This window comes from Canis lupus, chromosome 25, assembly GCF_048164855.1.
Source record: "Canis lupus baileyi chromosome 25, mCanLup2.hap1, whole genome shotgun sequence".
NCBI classification, from domain to species: Eukaryota; Metazoa; Chordata; class Mammalia; order Carnivora; family Canidae; genus Canis; species Canis lupus.
The window spans coordinates 2806871-2830173 of NC_132862.1; the positions used below are offsets into that span (position 1 = coordinate 2806871).

At 60.3% G+C, this 23303-nt stretch overlaps 1 protein-coding gene, 1 long non-coding RNA gene and 1 pseudogene across 2 annotated transcripts; 1 reads left to right on the plus strand and 2 right to left on the minus strand.

The window, feature by feature from the left end:
- Positions 1-789: 789 nt before the first annotated feature.
- On the plus strand, positions 790-7361 carry LOC140616933 (keratin, type II cuticular Hb1-like; annotated as a pseudogene).
- LOC140617048 (uncharacterized) lies at positions 3303-4847 on the minus strand. Its single transcript, XR_012017312.1, has 3 exons — positions 4606-4847; positions 3962-4119; positions 3303-3615 (listed from the first exon to the last, which is right to left on the minus strand). It is a non-coding gene; the product is annotated as an uncharacterized lncRNA (long non-coding RNA).
- Positions 7362-8358: 997 nt separating the features above from the next.
- On the minus strand, positions 8359-23062 carry KRT7 (keratin 7). Its single transcript, XM_072797832.1, has 9 exons — positions 22724-23062; positions 21207-21418; positions 18682-18742; positions 17406-17501; positions 15606-15770; positions 14516-14641; positions 11523-11743; positions 9077-9111; positions 8359-8721 (listed from the first exon to the last, which is right to left on the minus strand). The coding sequence occupies exons 1-9, from the start codon at positions 23045-23047 to the stop codon at positions 8564-8566; spliced, it is 1398 nt and encodes a 465-aa protein (XP_072653933.1). The 5' UTR covers positions 23048-23062; the 3' UTR covers positions 8359-8563.
- Between the last annotated feature and the right edge of the window lie 241 nt (positions 23063-23303).

Consider the following 23303-nt stretch of genomic DNA (forward strand, 5'->3'; position numbering starts at 1 on the left):
ATGCCACATGCCCTCTGCCACAAGCCCCCCGCCGCATGCCCCCCACTCCAAGCCCCCTGCACCATGCCCCATGCCCCCGACCCCATACCACACGCCTCATGCCCCTTACTACAAGCACCCCGGCCCATGCCCCATGCCCCCTCCCCATGCCCCCAGCCCCATACCCCCCGTTCCAAGTCCCCCAACCCATGCCCCATGCCCCCCCATACCCCCGGCCCCATGCCCCCCACCCAATGCCCCTTGCCACCTGCCCCATGCCCCCCCATACTCCCGGCCCCATGCCCCCCTGCACCATGCCCCTTGCCCTATGCCCCATGGCCCCCCACCCCATGCCCCCCACCCCATGCCTCCCGGTCCAAGCACCCCGGTCCATGCCCCAAGCCCCTACCCCATGCCCACAGCCCCAAGCCCCTCACCCCCTGCCCCATGCCCCCCATCCAATGCCCCGCGCCCCATGCCCTCAGGGTACACGGGGACCAATGCTGCCCTGACTGCAGGCGGGTGGCCGCCCCAGGGCACAGCCCATGATGGGGCTGCCCGCCCGGGTCCCCACCAAGGGGGGCAGAGGGGGCGCCCCAGTCCTCCGCGCATGGCCCGTGGGGGTGACCGGGCCTCCGGGCCCATAAAGCGCAGGCGGGTCGTGAAGCCAGTTTATGGAGGCGGCGGCGGCCCGGGCCGCTTTGATGGTGGCAGGCGGAGGCCGGGGCACCCAGATCCCCCTGTAAAGGCCTGGGTCGCATAGAAGGGGCGGCGCGGCCTCAGGTTCCAGCACCCCCCTGCCTCCGCACCATGTCCTGCTCCTCCCGCCTCGGCGCCAGCGGCGGCCCCAGGACCTTGAGCTGTGCCGCGGCCTGCGGTCCCGCTGCTGCATCACGGCCGCCCCCTCCGCGCCGGCTCCTGCGGCCGCAGCTTCGGCTACCGGGTCGGGGGCCTCTGCGGGCCCAGCCCGCCCTGCATCACCACCGTGTCGGTCAACGAGAGCCTCCTGACGCCCCTCAACCTGGAGATCGACCCCAACGCACAGTGTGGCAAGCACGAGGAGAAGGAGCAGATCAAGTGCCTCAACAGCAGGTTCGCCACCTTCATCGACAAGGTGGGTGTCCCTTCCCAGGCCCTCAGTTCCTGCGGGGTCAGGGGCAGGACAGGGCGGGCCCAGGGCAGCTCCCAGTCTGATGGACCGGACAGACACAGCTCAGGGCCCGGATGCACCAAAGACGTGACTACGGGGCACAGGCTCCCGGTGGGATGGTGTGGCTTGTACGTGCCCCTCTGGCCAGGCAGGCAGGTCCCCGCACAGAGACGGGGACGGGCTCCGACCCCTCATGCCAGAGGCACAGGGCGGTCGTGCACATAGACGCAAAAACCAACAGAAGAATAGGAGGAGGACCGCAGGGGCACCCTAAGGATGGGTGTCCCCGACCGCACCCTTCCTCTGCCCCACCCATGCTCAGGACCGAGGCTGAGGAGGGAGTCAGGGGCAGGAGAGATGTGGCCCAGAGGAGCTCCTAGTCTGATGATGGAGGAGACGGACGCACGTCCAGGGCACAGACAGACACAGAGAGATGAGCACAGGGCAGCAGCCCCTGATCGGATGACACTATCATTATATACAACCTGGGTCCAGTCAGGCAGGGTCCCCACAGACAAGAGGGTTGTCCTCGCTCATGCTCTCGGTGAGCCTGGACGTCCGGGGAGAACCTTGGAAGTCCCCGGTCAGTCTCTAGAAATGGGGAAAGGAGGCTGATGATGCTGCTCAGTGACCATTTGAGGTGGTACATGAAAGCATTAATAACATTGAAACAGCTGATGGGAAAACTGCTCTCTTCTCACGTTTGTTTCAATCCTTAAGATTAAATCTAAAATTAGGTGCTGGTAGTCTTCGGTGTCCCTCTAATACTTGCTGTTCTTCCACTTTTAATAAAGAGAGCAACCAAAAAAAAATAAAAATAAAAATAAAATAAATAAAGAGAGCAACCCTCAGGTTCAGAGCTGCTGGGGACGACAGTTTCAGCTAGAATTTAATGTTGTGTGACTTGCTTTTATGTATGCCTATGACCCTGCCCCATGCCCCCCACCCCATGCCCCTGCCCCATGCCCCTCGCCCCTGGTTCTTCAACTCTCAATATAAAGTTAGCCCTTGAACCCCACTTAAGTGTAAATGTGAAGCAAATCCACCTATAAATGAATCACATGTAAAATAGTACAAGGGGATGGGAAATCCTGAAGTCAGCCTGCGAAGGCTTCACACCGGAGAATCACTGCCCCTAGTCCAGCTCTTTGACTGCACACAGAAGATAAAGGAGACAGGGGCATAGGGCAGGGGGTTTGCCCATGGACCCCTGAGAGCGGGTGGCAGAGCTGGACTCCAGGCCCAGGCGGTCCCTCTCAGCAGGCACTGCACCCTGAGTGTGCCGACGGTGACACCCGGGAAAGGCAGCCGGGGAGCCGAGCGTGGAAGATGTCCTGGCCCAGGAGCAGGCGGTGTGGGCTCCACATCCAGTGTCTCCCCTGATCTGCTGTGTGACCCTGGGCAGTGGCTCCTCCGCTTGACCCCAGAGATCTCCACAGCAGAGCAGTGTGGGAGCTGGCGGCGGCTTGGAAAGGCAGGATTGGGGGCTACGGCAGGAAAGGCAGGATGGGGGGCTACGGCAGCCCGGAGACCCCCTGCCACATGAGCCCTGTCAGCCAGGACCACCTGCAGTGAGCGCATATAACATCAGCAGTCCCCGTTTCTGGACTCCCGAGTAAGGAATCCCAGCTCCACTCCTCAGGCTGGCTGGAAGGACGCCAGGCCTAAAAAGCAAAGCAATGTCTCAACTCCAGTTAAAATGAGCAATGGGACTCTGGGGTGGGGAGGGGTGGCTGGTCCTGTGTGCTGGCCATTGCCCGTCGTCAGCGCAAATGACTTCCAGTCTTGCATGCTTCACTTCCCCGCAGCCTTTACCCTCCCCACTTTCCAGAACCTTCCTCCATTCACATCATCTGCCTGGCCCGCAGTTAAGCATCCAACCGACCTCCCCCTCCCCCGTACTTCCTCCTTGGGTCCCGCCGTGCTGCTTGCTGAGAGCCTGCCCTCTCTAACCTCCCCAGTTAGGTAGCCCTTCCCCCTCGGCCTTCCATGCAACCTCAGGCTGGGCACGAGGACAGAGATAAAAGGACCATAAGCCCTGCCCTGGGAGAGCTCTCAGTGGAGGCTTTCATCCTCCTCTATCCCTCCCGACCCTGCTCTGCATTCCTTTCCTCCATGAAGACTATCCCCCCCTTCCCCAACCCAACAGTAACACAGCCCCTCCGCCCCTCAGTTTCTCACAGTCTCTGGAGTTACAATCCAGAACAGAAGGCCAACCAATGTGCACGGCACCCCCGTCCCAACCCTGCCACCCCATCGGGAATGAGCAGCCCCTGAAACAGGAAGAGCGCTGGGTGACAGGTTGGCCTGAGTGCCCAGAAGCAAGGGACGGGCAGGCTCCCTTCTAGTCCAGCACGTGTTGATTCTGTGACCACCTCCAGAAGCTCCAGTTCCCGGAATGTGCTTGCCTGGGCCTTGGCTCTCCTTTCGTCCTCTTCAGACCCCACCCGACTAAAGCTCTAGCCACTGACGCCTGTGCCCTTCATCTGCAGATATGAAGAGGAGGTGGCACTAAGGGCCACTGCTGAGAATGAATTTGTGGGTCCTGACAAAGGTAAGTGATTGTCCCCCAACCCAGAAAGCAGGGCAGAGGCAGAGGGAGGGGTCCGTCATTCAGAGGCTGAGCGGCTGCCCCAGAATCACACACGAGCAACACCTCCCGATTTCCCTCCCCAGCCCTCCACGCCTCAGTACTCCCAGAGACGCCCCGGACATTCATCCCAGGACAAGCAGGGCACTCGAGGCCCCTGTCCGGGGTAACTCCCATCTGGCCCATGGGTTTCCCATCCCCTTCTGCCCTGTGCCTGCTGGAGAGTGGCCCCCCCTAAATACCGTGAGTGCCAGAGCACACGGATGCTCCAGGAGGCCACATTCTCAGGCCACCAACAGCTGGGAGAGGCTGGCGTGAACAGTGCTGTTGTTCCTCACCCCGTAGACTTGATTCACCACCGACGCCATCATGTGGACTCCCCCCAGGTCCTTCCCACCACCTGCATACGAGGAAGGCAGGGGTCACTGGGAGGAAACTGAGGCACGGAGAGTCAAGCGTCTTGGTCCTGAGTTGCCCTGGCTTGGAACGGGCAGAAATGATCCCTGAGACCTCTTCTTCTGACCACAGATCTAGATTGCCTTCCCTGAGATGCCAGGGCACAGAGGGCTGGGGCATCACTAGAACAGACCCATTTCACACAGAGCCTAAGTTTCAGCAAGGTGTGCATTCTGGGAGGATCATCCAGGTAGGTAGCAGAGGAAGTGCCTGGCAACCTCACGGTCCCCCGTCCTTACTCAAACCTACTCCTGCCCCCTTTCCCTGCGCAAAGACTTCACCAAAGCCAGGCACTAGGATGAGCAGCCAAGGAGAGTCTCCAGGGAGAGACTGGTGGGTGCCCTCCCGGGTGGGAAGAGCTTGTGCTGCCTTCCTTCCCAGTGACACACCCATGCCACCCTCTCCCCTTTAGGATGTGGACTGCGCCTACCTCCGCAAGTCAGACCTGGAGGCCAACGCCGAGGCCCTGACCGAGGAGATCGACTTCCTGCGGCGCCTGTATGAGGAGGTGAGGGGCCGTGGTCCAGGCAGAGAACTGGCAGCCAGCCTGGAAGAGGGGGCCCTGGCCTGGGACTGGTTGGCCTGGGATCGGGCTGAGGCCTGCAGTCCATGGGGCTATAGTGGGAGCAGGGGCGGGAGACCAGGGAGGGTTGGGTCCACACGTGCTGGGAGAGGCTGGGGTGCAAACAAGATCCTCCATCCTCCCCCCACCCCCACAGGAGATCCGCGTCCTCCACGTCCACATCTCAGACACCTCGGTCATCGTCAAGATGGACAACAGCCGGGACCTGAACATGGACTGCGTCGTGGCCGAGATCAAGGCCCAGTACGACGACATCGCCAGCCGCAGCCGGGCTGAGGCCGAGTCCTGGTACCGCAGCAAGGTCGGGGCCCAGCCTCCCCCTGCCAGAGCCCCAGAAGGAGGGATGCTGAAAGGGCTTTGGGTTTTGTCCAGGTGGGATGGACGAGGGAAGGGCAGGCAGCCCTCGGGTTGGGGTGGCAGTTGTGCAAGGTGTGGGGCTCAGCGGGATGACCCGTCCTGAGCCTCAGGAGCCCCTGTGCCCCCCCCACACACACACAGTGTGAGGAGATGAAGGCCACGGTGATCCGGCACGGGGAGACCCTGCGCCGCACCAAGGAGGAGATCAACGAGCTCAACCGCATGATCCAGAGGCTGACGGCCGAGGTCGAGAACGCCAAGTGCCAGGTAGGGCTCACGTTGAGCGTCCCAGGGCCGCCCAGGCAGTGTGTGCCCCAGGGACCACCCACTCACGCCCCAGCCCATGTGCCTGGCTAGAGGCCCTGGTTGTGGCCCTTGGGGGGACCCGGCTGATGAAGGGAGAGGCCTTTTTGGGGGGGGTTGGAGGTGGGAGCGACCAGACACATCCAGGAAATGGAGAGAGACCCGGGACCATAGCACCCTGTTCTCTGCGCCCCCAGAACACCAAGCTGGAGGCTGCCGTGACGCAGGCGGAGCAGCAGGGCGAGGCGGCCCTCACCGACGCCCGCTGCAAGCTGGCCGAGCTGGAGGCCGCCCTGCAGAAGGCCAAGCAGGACATGGCCTGCCTGGTCAAGGAGTACCAGGAGGTGATGAACTCCAAGCTGGGCCTGGACATCGAGATCGCCACCTACAGGCGGCTGCTGGAGGGCGAGGAGCACAGGTGAGGCCCACAGGTGTGGGAAGAGGCTCTTCAATCTCCCCTACCCTGTGCTTTGAGCTGCGTGCATATTTGCATATCATTTGCATCTGATTTGCATCAAGCGTCCGTGGAGGAGGGAATTTGCAAGCATCGTCCTCCCAAACTAGTTTTTGTCTCTTTGCTCTCTCCCTACAAGGTTGTGTGAGGGCATTGGTGCCGTAAAGGTCTGTAAGTAATCTGTGCTGTGGGTTCTGAAAGAAGGGCTTGGGGTTCCTGGCGGGCAAACGTTTTCTTAAAGGACCAAAACCGTAACTATTTCAGACTTTATGAGCCATCCAGCCCCTGTCTCAACTACTCGGCTCTGTCACTGTCATGTGAAAGCCACAGCCACAAGCAACTCCTAAAGAGTACACATGGCTTGGTTCCAATAAAATTTTATTTACAAATACAGGAGGCCAGCCCAGACCACACTGAAACCCTGAAAGGAAGGGGGTGGGGGGAGGTGGCGGTGAGTGATTATAAGTTAAATAGCTATTTCTGCCTATAGGGAAGACCTGGAGTTTATCAAGGATGTTGGAGGCCAGAGTGCAGGAAGGGGTGCGGGGCAGGGCGGGGAGGGGATCTGGGGGGAAGGGAGGCGTAGAAGTGGAGGGAGGAGCCCTGAGCAAGAGAAGGGGGCGCTGGCCAGTAGGCAGGGGCGGGGGGTGATGACCTGGTGGGGAGACTAAGCCCCGTTCCTCCCCCTCTCGCAGGCATCAGCAGCTCCCGGGGCGGGGTCATCTGCGGGGACCTCTGCGTGTCGGGCTCCCGGCCAGTGACCGGCAGCGTGTGCAGCGCCCCGTGCAGCGGGAACGTGGCGGTGAGGCCGGGCCTGTGCGCCCTGCGGCCAGAGGTGCAGCAGCAGCTCCTTGGTGCGGTTCGGGTAGCACCTCGGGCTTCGCAAGCACATGGCCCCCCAAGTCCAGGGCCCCTGCCTCCAGGCGGGCCCCGCGCCCGAAGCGGAAGGGCTTGGAGAGCCGCCAGCCTGCCCGCCTGCAGCCTCGTCTTCCCGCATGTGGGCTCCGCGCGCAGCCGGCCGGGCCCGGGGTCTCCCCGCCTGGTCTCCCCGCCCTGGTGGCTCCTGAGAGCCAGCCCGCCCCGGGCCCCTTGGCTGCCCACGGTGGGGGCGCGGGGGCCACGCTGTCCCACGGGCCTCGCCTGCCTTCGGAGCCCGACCCCCTGGCAGTGGTGAGGCTGCAGCCCCACGGGGACATCTTCGGTGACTGCCTCGGCGCCCTCTCCCTCGTGCTTCGTCTCCGCGTTGCCAATAAAGCTCACGCGTCATCCGCAGTGTAATCGGAAGACCTCCCGTTGGTGCACACGCACGTGCACCTCCAGCCCCGTGTTCGGCCCTGGCAGGCCTCCCGGGAAGGTGTTCCCCGCCGAGGGGTCCCTCTGCGGCACCCTGCCCCTAGTGCCACAGCCCTACATCCTGAAGGCTGCGGGGGGGCGGGGGGCTGGAGGGGGGCTGGAGGGGAGTCAGGAGGGCAACCCCGAGGAGATTTAGCCGGGAGGGGAAGGGCCTGGCTCTCCCGACCCCTTTGGTGGGGAACTTTCTCACCCGTGGCTGGTGGGACACCAGTGGCCTACATCTTCCACGCCCCCAATTCTACCTCCACCCCAATGCAGGAGAATCGGCCACGGGATCAAATACAGACTTCCCCTCCCCCGGAAACTGACGCTCTCTTGATCGCTCCCCACCCACCCACCAGCACCACCATCACCCCCCGATCCCCGTTCCCAGGCACAGAGACCTCCCCACTATCCATCATGTGTGCTGCTGCCCACCAAGAACAGACATCCCCAACACAGAGCACAAAAACACCCCCACACTTACACACGCAGACGCCCCCCATGTCAGACACCCTGACACACCGATGTTCTTATCAAGCAGACGACACCCAGATGCCCCTCCCCCTGCCAGGGATCCAGAGCCGCAGCCCATGGACCTGGCACCGAGCCTCCCGCCATGGAGCTAGACCCTGGACCTCCTCACCCTACCCCCTCCCAAAGGCACACAGACCTCCTCCCGCTGCCATCACCACCCCCACGAGTCCCAGACCCAGAGAGCTCCCTCCAGGGCCCAAGGGCCAGGCGGACCCAACACCTGCAAGGACCAACTGGCCTGTGGTGTGCCCAGGCCTATGGCAGCTGAACGTCTGGGGCCTCCTCACACCAAGGAAGGTACTCGGCAGCACAGACACAGGGGTCGGGATTGTGCAAACAGCCCTCCCACTCCCTCAGCAGGAGAGGACTTCAGTGCCCCCTCCCTGGCAGAGCCAGACTTCCCTGGGTTTCAGGAGAGGGGTTGGACTCAGCCCCAGCTCTGGGAGGAGGCCAAGGCCTTATAGGACTGAGAGCCATGCCCCGAAGGGTCCACCACACGCACCAACGGGCTTTCCCAGCCGCCTGCACAAAGGCCTTCTCAGTATTCAGAGCAGACCCTATATGCTCTCGAAGGCCCCTTCCTCCCCAACCCTTTCCACCAGCTTATGAAGCCAGGATTCCAGGTACCAGGGTGGGCCTCACCCAGGCTTCGGAAAGGCTGCTTTATTAGAAGCTCTTCTTTTTCTCTTTTTTTTTTTTAGCTCTTCTGACATCATTTTCAGACTGCCTGGAAGTCTTGGTATCAGGGATGGGAGCCCTCATGTGACTGGGGGGCTAGAGGGGGGTGGGTAGGTAGGGGTACAGGTCTCCGCACACCGCAGCTCATTTCCGAATGCTCCTATGGGTGGCAGCTGAGGTCCTGATGGAATAGGACCTGAAGGCACCAGGTCCGCCGCCGCTGGAGAAGCTCAGGGCATTGCTGCCCATGGTCCCCCCGAAGCTCAGGCCGCTGCCGCCTCCGCCAGTGGAGTTCACCACAGCTGGGAGAAAAGGGAGGAGGGCTCCATCAGCACGAGGCCCATCCCTCACTCCACCCCACTCTCCCTCCCCACTGCCTCTCCTCCTCAGCACCCTCCGCAGGCCAGCCCAGAAGGAGCCCGCGCCAGCCACAGGGGCTGCACCACGGATGCCCCACGCCCCGCTCTGCCCTCTTGCACGGCTTCCCTGGGCCTTTGAGCCTGACGGGCTGGGAGCTCCAGGGCACCTGCTAAAAGCCCATAAGGGAAAGAAGAAGCTCCTGGGCAGGACAAGGCCAGGCCCTCGGGCCAGCGTGCCATCCTGCAGGCCCAGCCTGGTCTAGACAGCACAGGAGAAGGGCCACAGCCAAGGACTTACAGATGTTCACGGCTCCCACGCCATCTCCGGCCAACCTGGGGGCAGAGGAGAGACCTGTGAGAGCAGCTCTTTCCTCAGAGCAGGAGGAGGCAGTCCTGGGCCCCCTCCATCCAGGAGCCGCGCAGGGCTGATATTCCTTCCCCTGCCCCACACATTAGTCCTCAGCCTCATTGCAAAATAAGGGGGTGGGTGGGGGGGGAGGTTCACTTAGGCCCTCCTGGTACTGGCCACGTGACCTTGGGCCATGTCCCAAAGCCTCCATTTCCTCACCTATAAACTGAGCCTAACTTAGTCCGGGCCTCACAGGGTCGGTCGTGAGGCTGGATCACGTAACTGCGCTGGAGCCCTGGGCGCACGGGAGTCCATGAGGGGTAGCCGGGATTACTTCTGAGGACAGCTGCCTCCCCCGACCAAATCACAAACCCTCAACGCGGGCTGGAGCTTACGGATGCCTGGCCATCCGCCCCTAGCGGGAGGTGTGGCGTGGAGCCATCATCCGCTATGGAGTGAAATAACTCGAGAATTGCTGCTTTCGGGAACGCAGCTACGGCGGGGACTGCGGAGGCCGCAGAAGGCAGATGCGGCCACTCTCAGGGCCCGGCTGGAGATGGAAAAGCCACGGGACAGTTGGGCGTGTTTGTTTTATGACTCACGGCTCCATTGTCACCGCGCCCTTGGCCTTGAGGTTGAGTTTACTCTGCAGTGGGGAGGGGGGACCTCACTTTGATAGAGGGATGAGGGGAGCCCAGCTGACGTCATCAGCCCTAAGTTCAGGAAGAGGACAGAGCGAAGGACAAGGGCAAGAGGCGGATGTGCCAGGAGGCTTCCAAGCCCCTTGTTCAACTGGCCCCTGCAAGCGCTGGGAGTCGCTGGCCGTTGCGGGCCCCTGGGAGGAAGGGGATGGGGCCCCACTATAAGAGTCCCCAGCTCTGGTTCTAGCAGGAAAAGAGGTCCAGGGTTTGCATTCCCAAGAAAGCATGGCCCCTGCACCCATGCTGGCAGAGGGTGCAGAGCGAGGCAGCACGGCCGGGACAGGTGGGCTCTCGGGCCACCCTGTGCCCCAGATCAGCGGCTCTCTCTTCCCAGAGGCCTCTGCCGTTCAATTCCTCTTCCCACAAAGCCCAGGTGCCAACCCCAGCAAGAGATGGGTCAACTGCCGTGGCAGAGACCCTTCCGCCTCCCCTTCCCCAACCCATTTCCTGCAGCCATGATTCTTCTCTGCCTCCTTCCTGGAGTCAGGCACTCTGCCCTAGCATTCCCCAGTGCCCCAGCTCCTTCCTGTCGACTCCATCAGAAGCAGCCTGCCTCCCCCGCCCCTCAGGAAAAAATGCTCCCAAAAGAAAAAGTTCTGTGTAAATTTAGCATTTCATAAATGGTCTCTATTATGAGTGCTTCCTAGGTGCTTCCTTTACAAATGTTTGGTGCCCCCCGGCCCACGTGCAAGCCCCCCGAGGGCAGGAGCCTATCTTACACCTTATCTATCTCCATGCTGGGTTCCAACAAGCCAAGTCCTGATGGGGCCTACTTCCAAGCCTTGGCCATGCTGTTCCCTCTCATCCTCTCCAAACCTTAACCTTCGCCGAGGGCACAACTCTACAGCCTTGCAGATTGAATGAATCAATCAACCATCAGGGTGAGAATGAAAGCCCAACTGCACGGACAGAGGGTCCATGTCTAACACCGATCCAGCCCAGCCTGCTCTCTGGCAGCGGGTGTGCATAGATCTCTGGGATCTCCCACATTCAGTCAACGCCAGGCGACTTGGCACTCAGTGATGCAGCGAGAAGCAGCCTGGCATCATGAAAGACCCCTGGACCAGGAATCAGCAGAGCTTGACTGCACGCTGGGCCTGTCCCCTCCATTCATAAAACTGAACCACAGCTTCCCCTCTGTAAACTCAGCAACAACACTTGGCCTGCTTCCCCGAATGTATTGTGAGGGTCTAATAAGATGACCTGGGGGGATCCCTGGGTGGTGCAGCAGTTTAGCTCCTGCCTTTGGCCCAGGGCGCGATCCTGGAGACCCGGGATCGAATCCCACATCGGGCTCCCGGTGCATGGAGCCTGCTTCTCCCTCTGCCTATGTCTCTGCCTCTCTCTCTCTCTCTCTCTCTCTCTCTCTCTGTGACTATCATAAATAAATTAAAATTTTTAAAAATTTTAAAAAATTAAAAAAAGATGACCTGGGCCACACTTGTGAAGGGGCTGATACCATTTCAGCTTTCCCATTGAGCTTTATACCATGTGGTCTTTCCAACTAGAAGGTCATCTCATCAAGAGCAAAGAAGCCAGCATCAGCTTTACCCTCCCTACACTTCCCACCCCACCCCCCCGCCCCGGTGCCTTGCAGAAGAGGGCACAGGAAATGTCTGTAGATGGATGAATGTCAAGTCCCAGGCCCCACCGAGCCCCAGAAGGATTCCCCGTCCTGGCTTCTGTGTCCTCACCGGCTCTCCTCGCCCTCCAGCAGCTTGCGGTAGGTGGCGATCTCGATGTCCAGGGCCAGCTTGACGTTCATGAGCTCCTGGTACTCGCGCAGCTGCCGGGCCATGTCCTGCTTGGCTCGCTGCAGGGCGGCCTCCAGCTCCTCCTGCTTGCCATGTGCGTCCTTGAGGGCCAGCTCTCCACGTTCTTCGGCCTCAGCAATGGCAGCCTCCAACTTGGCGCGCTGTGGGCAGTAGGGGATGGCTGTGAGCTAGGGGACAGGCCTTACCAATCACTGCCTTTCTGCCTCCCCATCCTGCAGTGAGCACCCGTGCAACTCGCTCATGGAGGCTTCACTGGCATCAGTCTACTCCCCCAGCACCAGGGAATCGCAAGAGTCAAAAACATGGGCTCTGGGGGCACCTGAGTGGCTCAGCGGTTGAGCGTCTGCCTTCAGCTCAGGCCGCGATCCCGGGATCCTGGAATTGAGTCCCGCATCGGGCTCCCTGCATGGAGCCTGCTTCTCCCTCTGCCTGGGTCTCTGCCTCTCTCTCTCTGTGTCTCATGAATAAATAAATAAAATCTTTTTAAAAGGAGGGGGGGCCTGATATCCAATGCTTAGGCTCCAATTCTGGCTCTTCCACTTATTAGCCACGTGATCTTGGACACATCCACCTTTCCAGGCCACAGTCTCCTCTCCTCTAAAACAGCAATAATCACAGTCTCCCTCATAGGGATGCTGCAGGGATTAGATGAGGTGATATGGAAGTCCCTGGCACACAGTAAGTGCTTAATAAATACTATTATAATCATTATTAATCATTTTTTTTGGTCAAGCACCAACCTTTTCTGTTTCTAGGAGTTCTGTTTTTTTTTTAGATTCCACCTATAAGGGAGAGCATACAATATTTGTCTTTCTCTGTGTGACATATTTCACTCAGCATAATGCCCTCAAGGTTTGCATTGTCACAAATGGCAGGATTTCTTCTTTTTTTTTTTAAGATTTTATTTACTTATTCATGAGAGACAGAGAGAGAGAGAGAGAGAGAGAGGCAGAGACACAGGCAGAGGGAGAAGCAGGCTCCGTAAGGGGAACCCCATGCGGGACTCGATCCCGGGTCCCCAGGATCACGCCCTGGGCTGAAGGCGGCGCTAAACCGCTGAGCCACCCGGGTTGATGGCTGAGTAATATCCTATTCTGTGGCTGAATAATATTTTCCTTACTAATTCACCCACTGATGGACACTTGGTGTCCGTGTCTTGGCTATTGTAAACAATGCTGCAATGAACATGGAGGTGCAGAGATCTCTTTGAGATAGGAATTGTATTTCCTTCAGATATATGCCCCAAAATTTAATTGTTGGATTCTACGGTGGTTCTATTTTTAACGTTTTGAGGACCCTCCACACGGCTGTCCGCAGGGGCTGCGCCAGTTTGCATCCCCACCGAAAGTACACAGGGTTCCCTTCCCTCCACATCCTCGCCAGCACTCGTTATCGCCTGTCGTGATCACTATAATTAATAAATGCTGTCACGATTTACGAATGCCCGGCCCCTCCGTCCCCAGCCAGAGGAGAGCCAAAGCCATGGGATCCTAGTTGAGTCCCTAAATTTCGGGCAGCCAACAGGAATAAAAACCATCTTCAAAACAAGCCCAGAACCAGGAGACTCAGAGCAGAGAGACACCTCTTGGAGGTGCCCTCTGGTGCCCTCTGCCCCCTGTCCAGCTGGCAGTGCACTCCCCTATCACACTGGTAGCCCCCTGACATTGCCTCATCCCATTGCCTCTGGGCCCCTGCATGGTGGGAGACCCCCCAAGTCCAGGGCCTGGCTGTGCCCTAATGTACAAGAGGAGAACCAGATGCGGCAAAAGCTGCAGGGTTTGGCAAACCACCACTCCTTACTCTGTGCCTCCCCTCCCGGCCCGGAAGCTGCCTTGCTGCACCGGTGATTCATAGCCCTGCATCTGGGCCAGGAGGCAGCCTCCACCCTCATGTACAATGACCAGCAGGGCTCCAAGGGAGGGACATTTCTGGGGAAATCACCCCCACATCCCTCCCCGACCCCCCTGCTCATCTGGAGATTAGCTCCCGGAAGCTGCAGCACTGGTTACCTCCCCTCCCTCCCCGCTGCAGACAGCTGCTCAGGTTTAGCTGCCCTGTCCACCCCTGGGGATGCCTTGGCGGGGCCTGGGGGACCCTCATCAACACCTGTCCCCCTGCCGGCTACACAGCTACACATGGGAGGCCTGTGCCCCACCACGTGCCGGGTGCTGAGGAGGAGCACTCAAGGCCTTATTCACATTTCAGGAGAGGTGGGGGACAGCCAACAACTTAGTTAATAAACCAGAAAACTTCCGCTAGGGACAGATGCTTTGGGAAACTTCAGACACCCTGCTGACAGAGTGGCTGGTGGTTGAGGAAGTCAATCCCGGAAAGGGGACTTGCGTCCAAATCCCAGGATGACAAAGGGGCAGCCACGTGCTGAGCTAGGAGAACCACATTCCAGGTGGCAGGAACACGGAGTGCAAAGGCCCTGAAGCGTGAACAGGCCTGGCAAATCCAAGAGACCGGAAGCAGCCTAGTGTGGCCGGGGCACAGTGAGAGGCAGTGGTGGGAAGGGAGGGACAGGGCCTTGCGAGCCCTAGTAAGGGTTCCTGCCGGCCTCTGTCCCCCTAACCCAGACGGACTGCGAGCTCCCAGGTACAGCACAATGCACCCAGAGCAAGGTGCAAGGAGAGTGCCCAGTACGAGTCTGGGAACGAACGGGGGTGCTTCTCGGGCAGGCCAGGCTGAGGCTCCCTCCCCAGGCTGCAGCCCAGCTCGGACTCCTCCCCTCCCTTTGGCCGGACCACGACCTGGCCAAGAACAGTCCGTCCTGGAGATCTCCCAAGTGGGCCCCCGAGACGGGCCGCACCAGCCCCGGCCTGGGACAGCCTCCTCTCCTCATTCTCAGATGGCTGCCCTCCACGTGCCCCTGGAAACAGGGAGCAGCAGGGAGGAGGGCTTGTTCCCACCTGGTTCTTGATGTTGTCGATCTCAGCCTGCAGCCTCTGGATGGCACGGTTCATCTCTGCGATCTCGTTCCGGGTGTTACGGAGGTCGTCCCCGTGCTTCCCAGCCTGGGCCTGGAGGGTCTCAAACTGGAGGGCCACATAGAGAAGTATGGCGGGGGGCGGGGGTCAATGATTACAGGGGCCTCATCCAAGGAAGACCCCGGGTTCTGCATGACGAGCCCTCCTCGCTTATCTTCCCAGGAAGCGACAGTGTGACTCCCAGAGATCTTCACCCACTGCCAGCAGGCCAGACTCGTGGGCAGTGGGGTGGACTGGGGATTTGCTTTCCTCCCCAGTCAGGACAGGGAGGGCAAGGATGGCTCCCAGGGCCCCATCCCCATTGATCCTGGGGCCCTGCCCGTCCCCACCATGTCCCAAGTGCTGCAGAATCACCAGAAGTCTGAGATCCTCACCTGTTAAACAAACCCCCGTTAAAAAAAAAGCACACTTGTGAAAAGCATCAGCGCCACCCATTTCACAGATGGGAAGAACGAGCTCCGGAGAATGGAAGGCACTGCCCACGGATCCAATCACATGGCAAGTCTGAGCCCAGGTCTCCTTGCTGGCATAGCTGTGTCTCACCCGTGTGCCGTGGATGACTCTCTATCTCTGCAGAGACCTCCCTCTGCTGCTTTTAAACCCTGCCTCAGGCTCCCCCCGCCCCAGAACGCTGGCTTACCGCAGCACATTCCCTCAGCATCCTCCCAGCCAGCCGCCCTGCCTCCGTACGGCACGCACAACGATTACTCCTCCCTGGCCCGGAGACCCAGAACCCGGGATCAAGTCCCCACCCTTGCATCTACGAGCTATGTAGAGTTCAGCAAATTATTTATCCCCTCTGTGCTTTAGGAGCCTCCACCCCGCCCCTGCACCAGGCTGGGATCCCCGCCCAGGGAGGGACGGAGCCTTCACATCCCCTCTTTCCCGGGTACTGCAGAGTACCACGGGCTTGACCACTGGTGCCTGCCAGAACAGTGGGACCCAGCCCCAAAGGCTTGGGACAGGATGAGGACCCCGCCCAGAAGAAAAGATGCCCCCCCCCGCTCTTCACCTTGCTCTGGTACATGGTCTCAGTCTCGGCCCGGCTGCGGTTGGCCATCTCCTCGTACTGGGCCTTGACCTCGGCGATGATGCTGTCCAGGTCCAGGGAGCGGCTGTTGTCCATGGACAGCACCACGGACGTGTCCGAGATCTGGGACTGCAGCTCCGCCAACTCCTGCAGGGACCAGACCTCCAGGGGTCAGGTCTTGGGGTGTGACCCGTTCCCGTTCCCGTTCCCACACCCAACCCGGGACCCCCTTCACACCAGGGGAAGGGAAAGGGAGAAGAGGTCAGAGTGGGCGTGAGGCCCCAGGGGGCGAGGGGGCACAGACCCAGCACCTGCCAAACAGTCTGCCCGCCCCTGGCAGCCCAGAGAGCCCATTAGCAACTTCTCAGAAAAAGAACCTGGTGGGATCGCAGCAGATAAAGGAGTGACAGACTGTGGAGGACCCTGACGGCCCCTTCTGTGAGCTCTGCTGGGTCGGGGGCTCGGGCGGGGAAGCAGATCACTAGGGGGCGGGTCGCATACAACATCCCGCCCTAGAATAGAACTCTGCAGCCTTTAAGACTGATGATAGGGCTGTATTTATATCCACGGTACGCGAAAAAAAATGTGATCTTATTCTTATTAAAATATATATTATGGGATCCCTGGGTGGCGCAGCGGTTTGGCGCCTGCCTTTGGCCCAGGGCGCGATCCTGGAGACCTGGGATCGAATCCCACGTCGGGCTCCCGGTGCATGGAGCCTGCTTCTCCCTCTGCCTATGTCTCTGCGCCTCTCTCTCTCTCTGTGACTATCATAAATAAATAAAAATTTAAAAAAAAATATATATATATATATTACTATAGCCCTGTGTGTGTATGCAGTTGGTATCTACAAGAGGTAGATGCCAAGGTGATAAGAGCATATATAAGTGGCCTGTTTTCAATTTTACGCCCTACTCTGGATTTTTGACAGCGAGCATGTATTCGTCTTATAAAGACAAGAAAGTAGTTAAATATATATGTATGGGGACGTACGCACACATGTATATACGTACACACGCATACGTGTATATAACACGCAACAGACGTATGAAGACCCGCACAGAGATTAGAACGCGATTAGAGATCAGAGAGCGAACCTCAAGGGGCCTGGCCCGGAAACTAATAAATGTGGAAAGTCACTGAGGGGCTGACGGAGGCTGGACGTTCAGACGAAAGCCAGACTAAAGGGGCGAGAACTGGTCTGTAAGCAGCCTCTATGTAACGGTGCCCGGACCAGCCCTGCCGATGACTGGACACCCCAACTTCCGCCGAAGGCCAGACAGTCACGCCGACAGGAGTGGAGAGGGTTTTAAATCCCCCAGAGAAAAAAGAGCTGAAAGCCCCAGGTAGGGCAAGAGGGAGAGAACGAGGCCACGGGGGCAGCCACACATCCGGTCCCGCTGGGCACAGGCGCACGGGTACTCCAGTCTCCCCTGACTCGGGCCCCCTGCCCACCCCACCCAGCCCACCTCCGAACTCTGCCACAGCCCGGGATTCCCAGACATCCTCCTGGTTCCTTTCGACCCTTCCCAACACCCCCCCTAACAAATGGTCACCCCGTGCCTCTGTAGGGCCAGTCCTGGCTGGCCCCACCCTGCTCTGTTACCCGCAGCTCCTCCCAAACTCCTTGCCCACCACGGATTCCTGAGTCCAGAAAGGATAAAGAGCAGGATGAGTGCCTGCGCACAACACCCGGGCTGGCCCTGAACAGGGGGTAAACCAGATGGCCCCTCTGTTAGGACTTGGAAGACATGCCACGGCTCCCACACCCAAGGTCCTCACCGTCTCATATAAGGTCTTGAAGAAGTTGATCTCATCGTTCAGGGCCTCCACCTTCGCCTCTAACTCCACCTTGCTCATGTAGGCGGCATCGACATCCTGGGGGGGGTGGCACCGAGAAGGGGTAGAGACATCGTGGCCTCGGTACACAGAACATTTAGCAGGGATGGGAGCCAGTCGGCACCGTCCAACCCGCAGGGTCAAACACCAGGGCCCTACCAAGTCACAGGCCACTTCTCCAGGCCGCTGACCCGGCCACAGCAGGAAGCTTCCTCTCCTGGACCCTCCCAGGCTACGTGGTGGACATCATTTCCACGCATCCCCAATGGCCACAGGTGCCTTCCCAGCGCTGGCAGCCCAAACCTAGTGCTTTACCGGTCCCTAGAGGTTTTGGCGGTTTGGACACAGCCCTGGCTCTACCACCTACGATCTCAGGGACTTTGGACAAATCACTTCACCTCCGTGGGCCTCAACGTCTGATGAAATAGGAGAGCAGCGGAAAATTATTCAGACTCCAGGAGAAGGCCCCCAGAGATGGAAGGTCTCCAGCCTAAATGTTTAACATGCAGCTTAGCGACCACGACGCAGGCGGGACACAGGTAACAGCGCAGGCCCGGGGGACGTCGGGGCCCCTGGTAGCCATACGTCCCTGTGCTCAAACTCCTGCGGATAGGGCTCGACCTTATGCATCCCTGAAGCTCCTCAGTCTCTAAGGGCGCAGCACTCCGGGCAGGTCGCCTTCGCGTGGATGAGCCTGGAACACTGAGCTGCTCGGGGAGGGCACTGAATCAGAATCCTAAATCAAAGCCCCCAAAGATACTCCTGAGGCCTTTCGACCTCAGCTCGCACGTCTCCAGGAACGGGGAGGTCGCTCTGCCTCGGGCGGCCCGTCCCATTCATTCAGCACGTATTTCGGCACCGTGGTGTTCCAACCCTTGTCTGTCATGAAACGTTCCGACTGTGACGGAGCACTTCCGTATTTGGGCCTGAGGTCTCCCTCTCTAACCTCTACCTTTTGGTCTTGATTCTAACGCCTCCAGGCCAAAAGCAAGTCTCGTGACTCACCAGACGTGCACACGGACACATGCGCACCCGTACACTGCACTAGGAGGCTGTACTAGGAGGGCCTGGCTTCCAGATCTCCCCTTTCCTAAGCCCCTCACCTCCTCCTTGTAACCTCCAGACCAGACCTGGGCCACACATCCCTACCGGCTGCTCAGGTGCGAGGGCCTATGCGGTTTTGGACAATGCCCCCTGCCGGCTTGTCCGCCCCCCTCACCTTTTTGAGCACCACGAATTCATTCTCAGCGGCTGTGCGACGGTTAATCTCATCCTCGTACCTGCAAGTAGGGGGAGGGTGCATGGTGTGTGTGCAGCTCTGCCTCCATCCCCCCTCCTATCCCGGCGTCCCTCCTACCCAGGTGTGAGAACCTGCCCCACATCGGCTTCACTCTTCCTTAATGACCTACGGAAATGGGTATCAGCTGGAAAACCAAATGTCCCTGATTGTCCCTTGCGACTATTCCTTTTTTTTTTTTTTTAAGATTTTATTTATTTATTCATGAGAGACACAGAGAGGTAGAGACACAGGCAAAGGGAGAAGCAGGCTCCAGGCAGCGGGGAGCCCAGGACCCCGGGATCACATCCTGGGCCGAAGGCAGAGGTTCAGCCACGGAGCCACCCAAGCGACCCCGCCTTGTGGCTATTCCTAAGGCTGGGAGTCATGGCAGGAGATGAAAGGTGGGAGGGCAAGGAACATATATGAATTCAAGGACAAAAACTGCATCTACCGGGAACAAGAAAACAAATAATAATAGCCAAGCTTAGAGACCGCTTCAAATGGGGCCTGCACTGTCACATGCCTTCTGCAAATCAGCTCATCTAATCTGCACAATGATCCTGTAACGTGGTACCATGATTAGCAGGAAAGGAACGGCGGCACCGAGGGGCAGATAATCTGTCCGGGCACTAAGCTGCGAAGTGACAAAGCCCAGACTTTGACCCTGGCAGTCGGACCCCAGGCCCAGGCCTTAACCACTACCTCATCCCACCTTCTGACGCTGAAGAAGGAGCTTGAAGCAGAGGAACCTTGTAGAATCAGTTGGGGCCAGAAGAACCAGGCCCCAACTAGGTGGTCTGGCCCCATCTCTACTCCCACAGGCCCCCCTCCCCATCCCTTTTTCTCCCGAGGAGCTGGCCCCACCCATAGGAGGACACTGGCAATGCAGGGCACAGAGCAAGGGGGCACTTGGGCCTGACCCAGTATTTATTTATTTGGGAACTTTTTTTAAAAAGTGTCAGAAACAGGAACTCAGTAGTGCCCGAGGCCTGCAGGAGGGCAGCAGGGCAACGATGGCCGGGAGCAAGGAGCTCCTGCAGGCAGAGCACCCCCGCCCCCACCATCTCCCAGGAGCCCAGACTCACAAGGGCCTGCTCCCTCAGGTCCTATAGAATAGGGAAGGGACGCCTAGGGGGCTCAGTGGTTGAGCATCTGCCTTTGGCTCTCTGCCTCTCTTTGTGTGTCTCATGAATAAATAAATAAAATCTTTAAAAAAAATAATAGGGAAATATCCTGAAGGCCATCTGTCCATCCCTGCCTTGGTGGCGTGCCGCTGGGCCCAGGGGTGCCCACACAGGAGCTCACCAGGCAGCTGCACCCCGGGCTCCTCCAGGGGCCCCTTCCAGGCCTCCCTCAGCCCCAACCCAGAGCCCAGGCTGGCTCTGCAGGAAAGCGCTCTACGGCAGGCTGGGGGCCGGAGTGGGGGGTAGGACGTGAGCACACACCTGTGTGAGCACACACATGCACGCACACATGGCAACAGAGGCTCACCGGTTGCCCGGGGCCTGCTCCATCCTGCACCTGTCGGCTCCCACCTGCTGTGGGATTACTCGGGATTACTCCTGTTGACTGTTGCTCCGGGGAAGGAAGTCGGGGAAGTCGGGAGTGGGAGCTCCCCACAGAGGCCTTTTTGTTTGTTCTCCCTCCAGTTAGAGCCAGTGTCCGGCTGAGTCACGCACCCCCAGGGCAGAGCACAGAACTCACTGCTGCTCCCGGGACTACTGGCAAGTGTGCTGGGGTGCGCCCAGCCCGAGCCTCAGGCGTTGGTTTCTATTCACTGAGAAGAGAGAGCTCAGTGGGCCCCTCAGAGGCCCGTCCTTGACACCCCAGTACCCCCATCCCGGGCCCTTCACTCCCTGCCTTGCCACACAGCCTCCTCTCTGCTTCCTGCCCTGACCAGAGCCGCCCCTCAGCCTCTGCAGCCCTGTAGAGCCCACCGCGACCCCTCTCTCTCCTTGCTCCTTGCTCTCCCAAGTTAGCTCCGTGTCTCCTCCTGGGAGTCAGGGGGCCCAGTATTCAGACTTTCCCAGGGGCCTGCCCCCTGACCCTCCTCAGGACCCTGAATCTCTCCGGTCTCTAACTCCTCACGTGAACAGAGCAGCTGTTCTAGACTACTCTGTGAGGGTCACGCAAGTTCTGAAGCACACCCGTCATAGGACATCTTTTGCCCTACCCTGTCCTGGGGCCCGGGTCAGGCGCCCCAAGGGAACAGTGCAGGTCGGAGGGGCCCCAGCAGGGACATTTCCCTGGGAGTAGGTCAGGTGGCAAGACTTGGAAGCTGCCCCCAGGGACAAAGAAGATGAAAGGAGAGACAGGGAATGTGTGGGTCAAGGCCTTCCCTTCAGGGGTCACTGTACCCCTCTGACCCCTAGACCTGGACGGGAGACCCTGCAAGGAATCGGCTGACGAGGGGCGCACTGTTCCGGGGCGTGGAGCCCCCCCCCAGGTCACGTTAGGGTCAGTACTTGTTCTTGAAGTCCTCCAGGACGTCCTGCATGTTCCGCAGCTCCACCTCCAGGCGGCCTCCATCCGTCTGTAGCCCCTCGAGGTGCCTCCGCAGGCCAGCGATGTGGGCCTCGAAGATGCTGGGGAGGCAGCTGCTCCGGGCCGACCTCTGCTCCTGCAGCAGGGCCCACTTGGTCTCCAGCAGCTTGTTCTGCTGCTCCAGGAAGCGCACCTGGGATGGACACTCACGTGAGGCGGGAACTCACGAGGGACAGAAGGTGCCACCCCACACTGGAGCGGGGAGCATCTCTGGCCGCCGAGCACAGCCCAGGCACCCGCTCCGCTGGCTGTTCCCCCAACCCGGGCCCCCAGCCTTTGTCCCCCCACCCCCTCTAAAAAGCCCACCGTGCACCAGCCTCTCCTCCAGGACCCTCTGTCTTAAAGCATCTTGGAGTGTGACCCAGAGGTCAGGCCTGCCCGGGTCACCAATGTTCACAGTCCTCCCCACCTCCCTCCCTGCAGGGCTGCCCCGCCCTGTCTGTCCTGGGCCTCCTCTGTCTCTCTGTCCTCTCTCCGCTGCCCCCTGCCCCCTAGGTCTCAGGACAGGGTGCTAAAATAAGCACCTATTACGTGCTCATCCTGGGGCCCAGAAGGCCTCTTGGCTTCGTCCAGAATGACTGGAAGTGGGAAGTAATCCTCCTCAGAACTAGCAACACGGAGCAGCAGGACCTGGGGGCTGCGGACAGCGAGGCAGAGCAGCTCAGGACCTGGGCCCGCGGAGGCGAGCTGACCAAGGGGAAGGCAGGCGCTGGGCAGCCGAGAAGGCAGCAGAGGGGGGGTCGGGCCTCACACCGCCCCCCTCCAGGAAAGACGTCCTGCCAGATGGACACAGCTGGGCTAGCCCTTAGTTCCTGGTCCAGCCCTACCTTCCCCCCTTCTCCACCTACCTGTCCTTCCCAACCCCCGCTCCCACTCCCCACACTCCCTCTCCTACCCCTGCGGGACCCACACAGCCAGGAAAAGCCCCTCCCAAATGGCCCTTCCCCGGGGGGGGGGAGGACTTCAGTGCTCCTTCCCTGGGCAGCACGGGCTATCTCCAAGGGCACCTCCCACCGCCAAAGGGAGGCCGGCGGACCAGGTGGGTTGGTGGGCAGGTGTCACAGGGAGTCTCCCTCCCTCCCTGCAGCCCTTTATTTTTGGCATAAGCAGTGGAAGGAGAGAGGATCTCCGGAGCCGGGAGCGGTGTGTCTCGCCCCTACCCCACCTCCCACCCAGCGCAGCCCCCTCTTAGGGAAACTCCGGGCCTGGATGGTTGCAGGAAGCCCAGGGACCCCCAGACACAGGCAGCCGGGGCCGCCGGACAACGCAGGGTGCTGGGGGCAGCTCCGGGGGGAGGAGGCTGGGAGGCCCAACAGTCAGGGTTCAGGACGAGGAAGTTCCTCGATCCGGGGAGACAGAGCCGCTGCCCAGGCCTCGGTGCAGGTGGGCAGGTGGGCAGGTGGCCCGGAGCGCGCGGGGGGGCCGGCGCGGGGCTCACCTTGTCGATGAAGGAGGCGAACCTGTTGTTGAGGGTCTTGATCTGCTCGCGCTCCTCCCGGCGCACCTGCTGGATGGCGGGGTCGATGTCCACCCGCAGCGGGGCCAGCAGGCTCTGGTTGACCGTGACCTGGCGGATGCCCGCGCCCCCGGGGCCCCCCGAGGCCGAGCGCACGGCCACGCGCGGCCGCGACGCGCCCAGGCCCAAGAGGCTGCGGCTGCCGAAGCCCCCGGGGCGCGCCGAGCTCAGGCGCACCTGCAACCCGCGCCCCGGGAAGGCGGCGGAGCGCGAGCTGAACACCTGCGAGCCCAGGTGGATGGACATGCTGGCTGCGCGGGGCGGGGGCCCGGCCGCACACCTGGGCCGCGCTTTTAGCCGCCCGCGGCGCGGTTGGGGCGGGACCAGGTAGGGGCGGGACCAGGTAGGGGCGGGGCTGCCGCCAGCCACCCTGCCCCGCGCGCAGGCCCGGCTCTCCAAGCCCGAGGGTCCCCAGGGGGGAGGAGGGCTGCAGGCCCCCCAGCAGCGAGCCCTGGGAGCCGATCCGAAACAGGTTCAGTCTAGGAGGGCTTCCTGGAGGAGG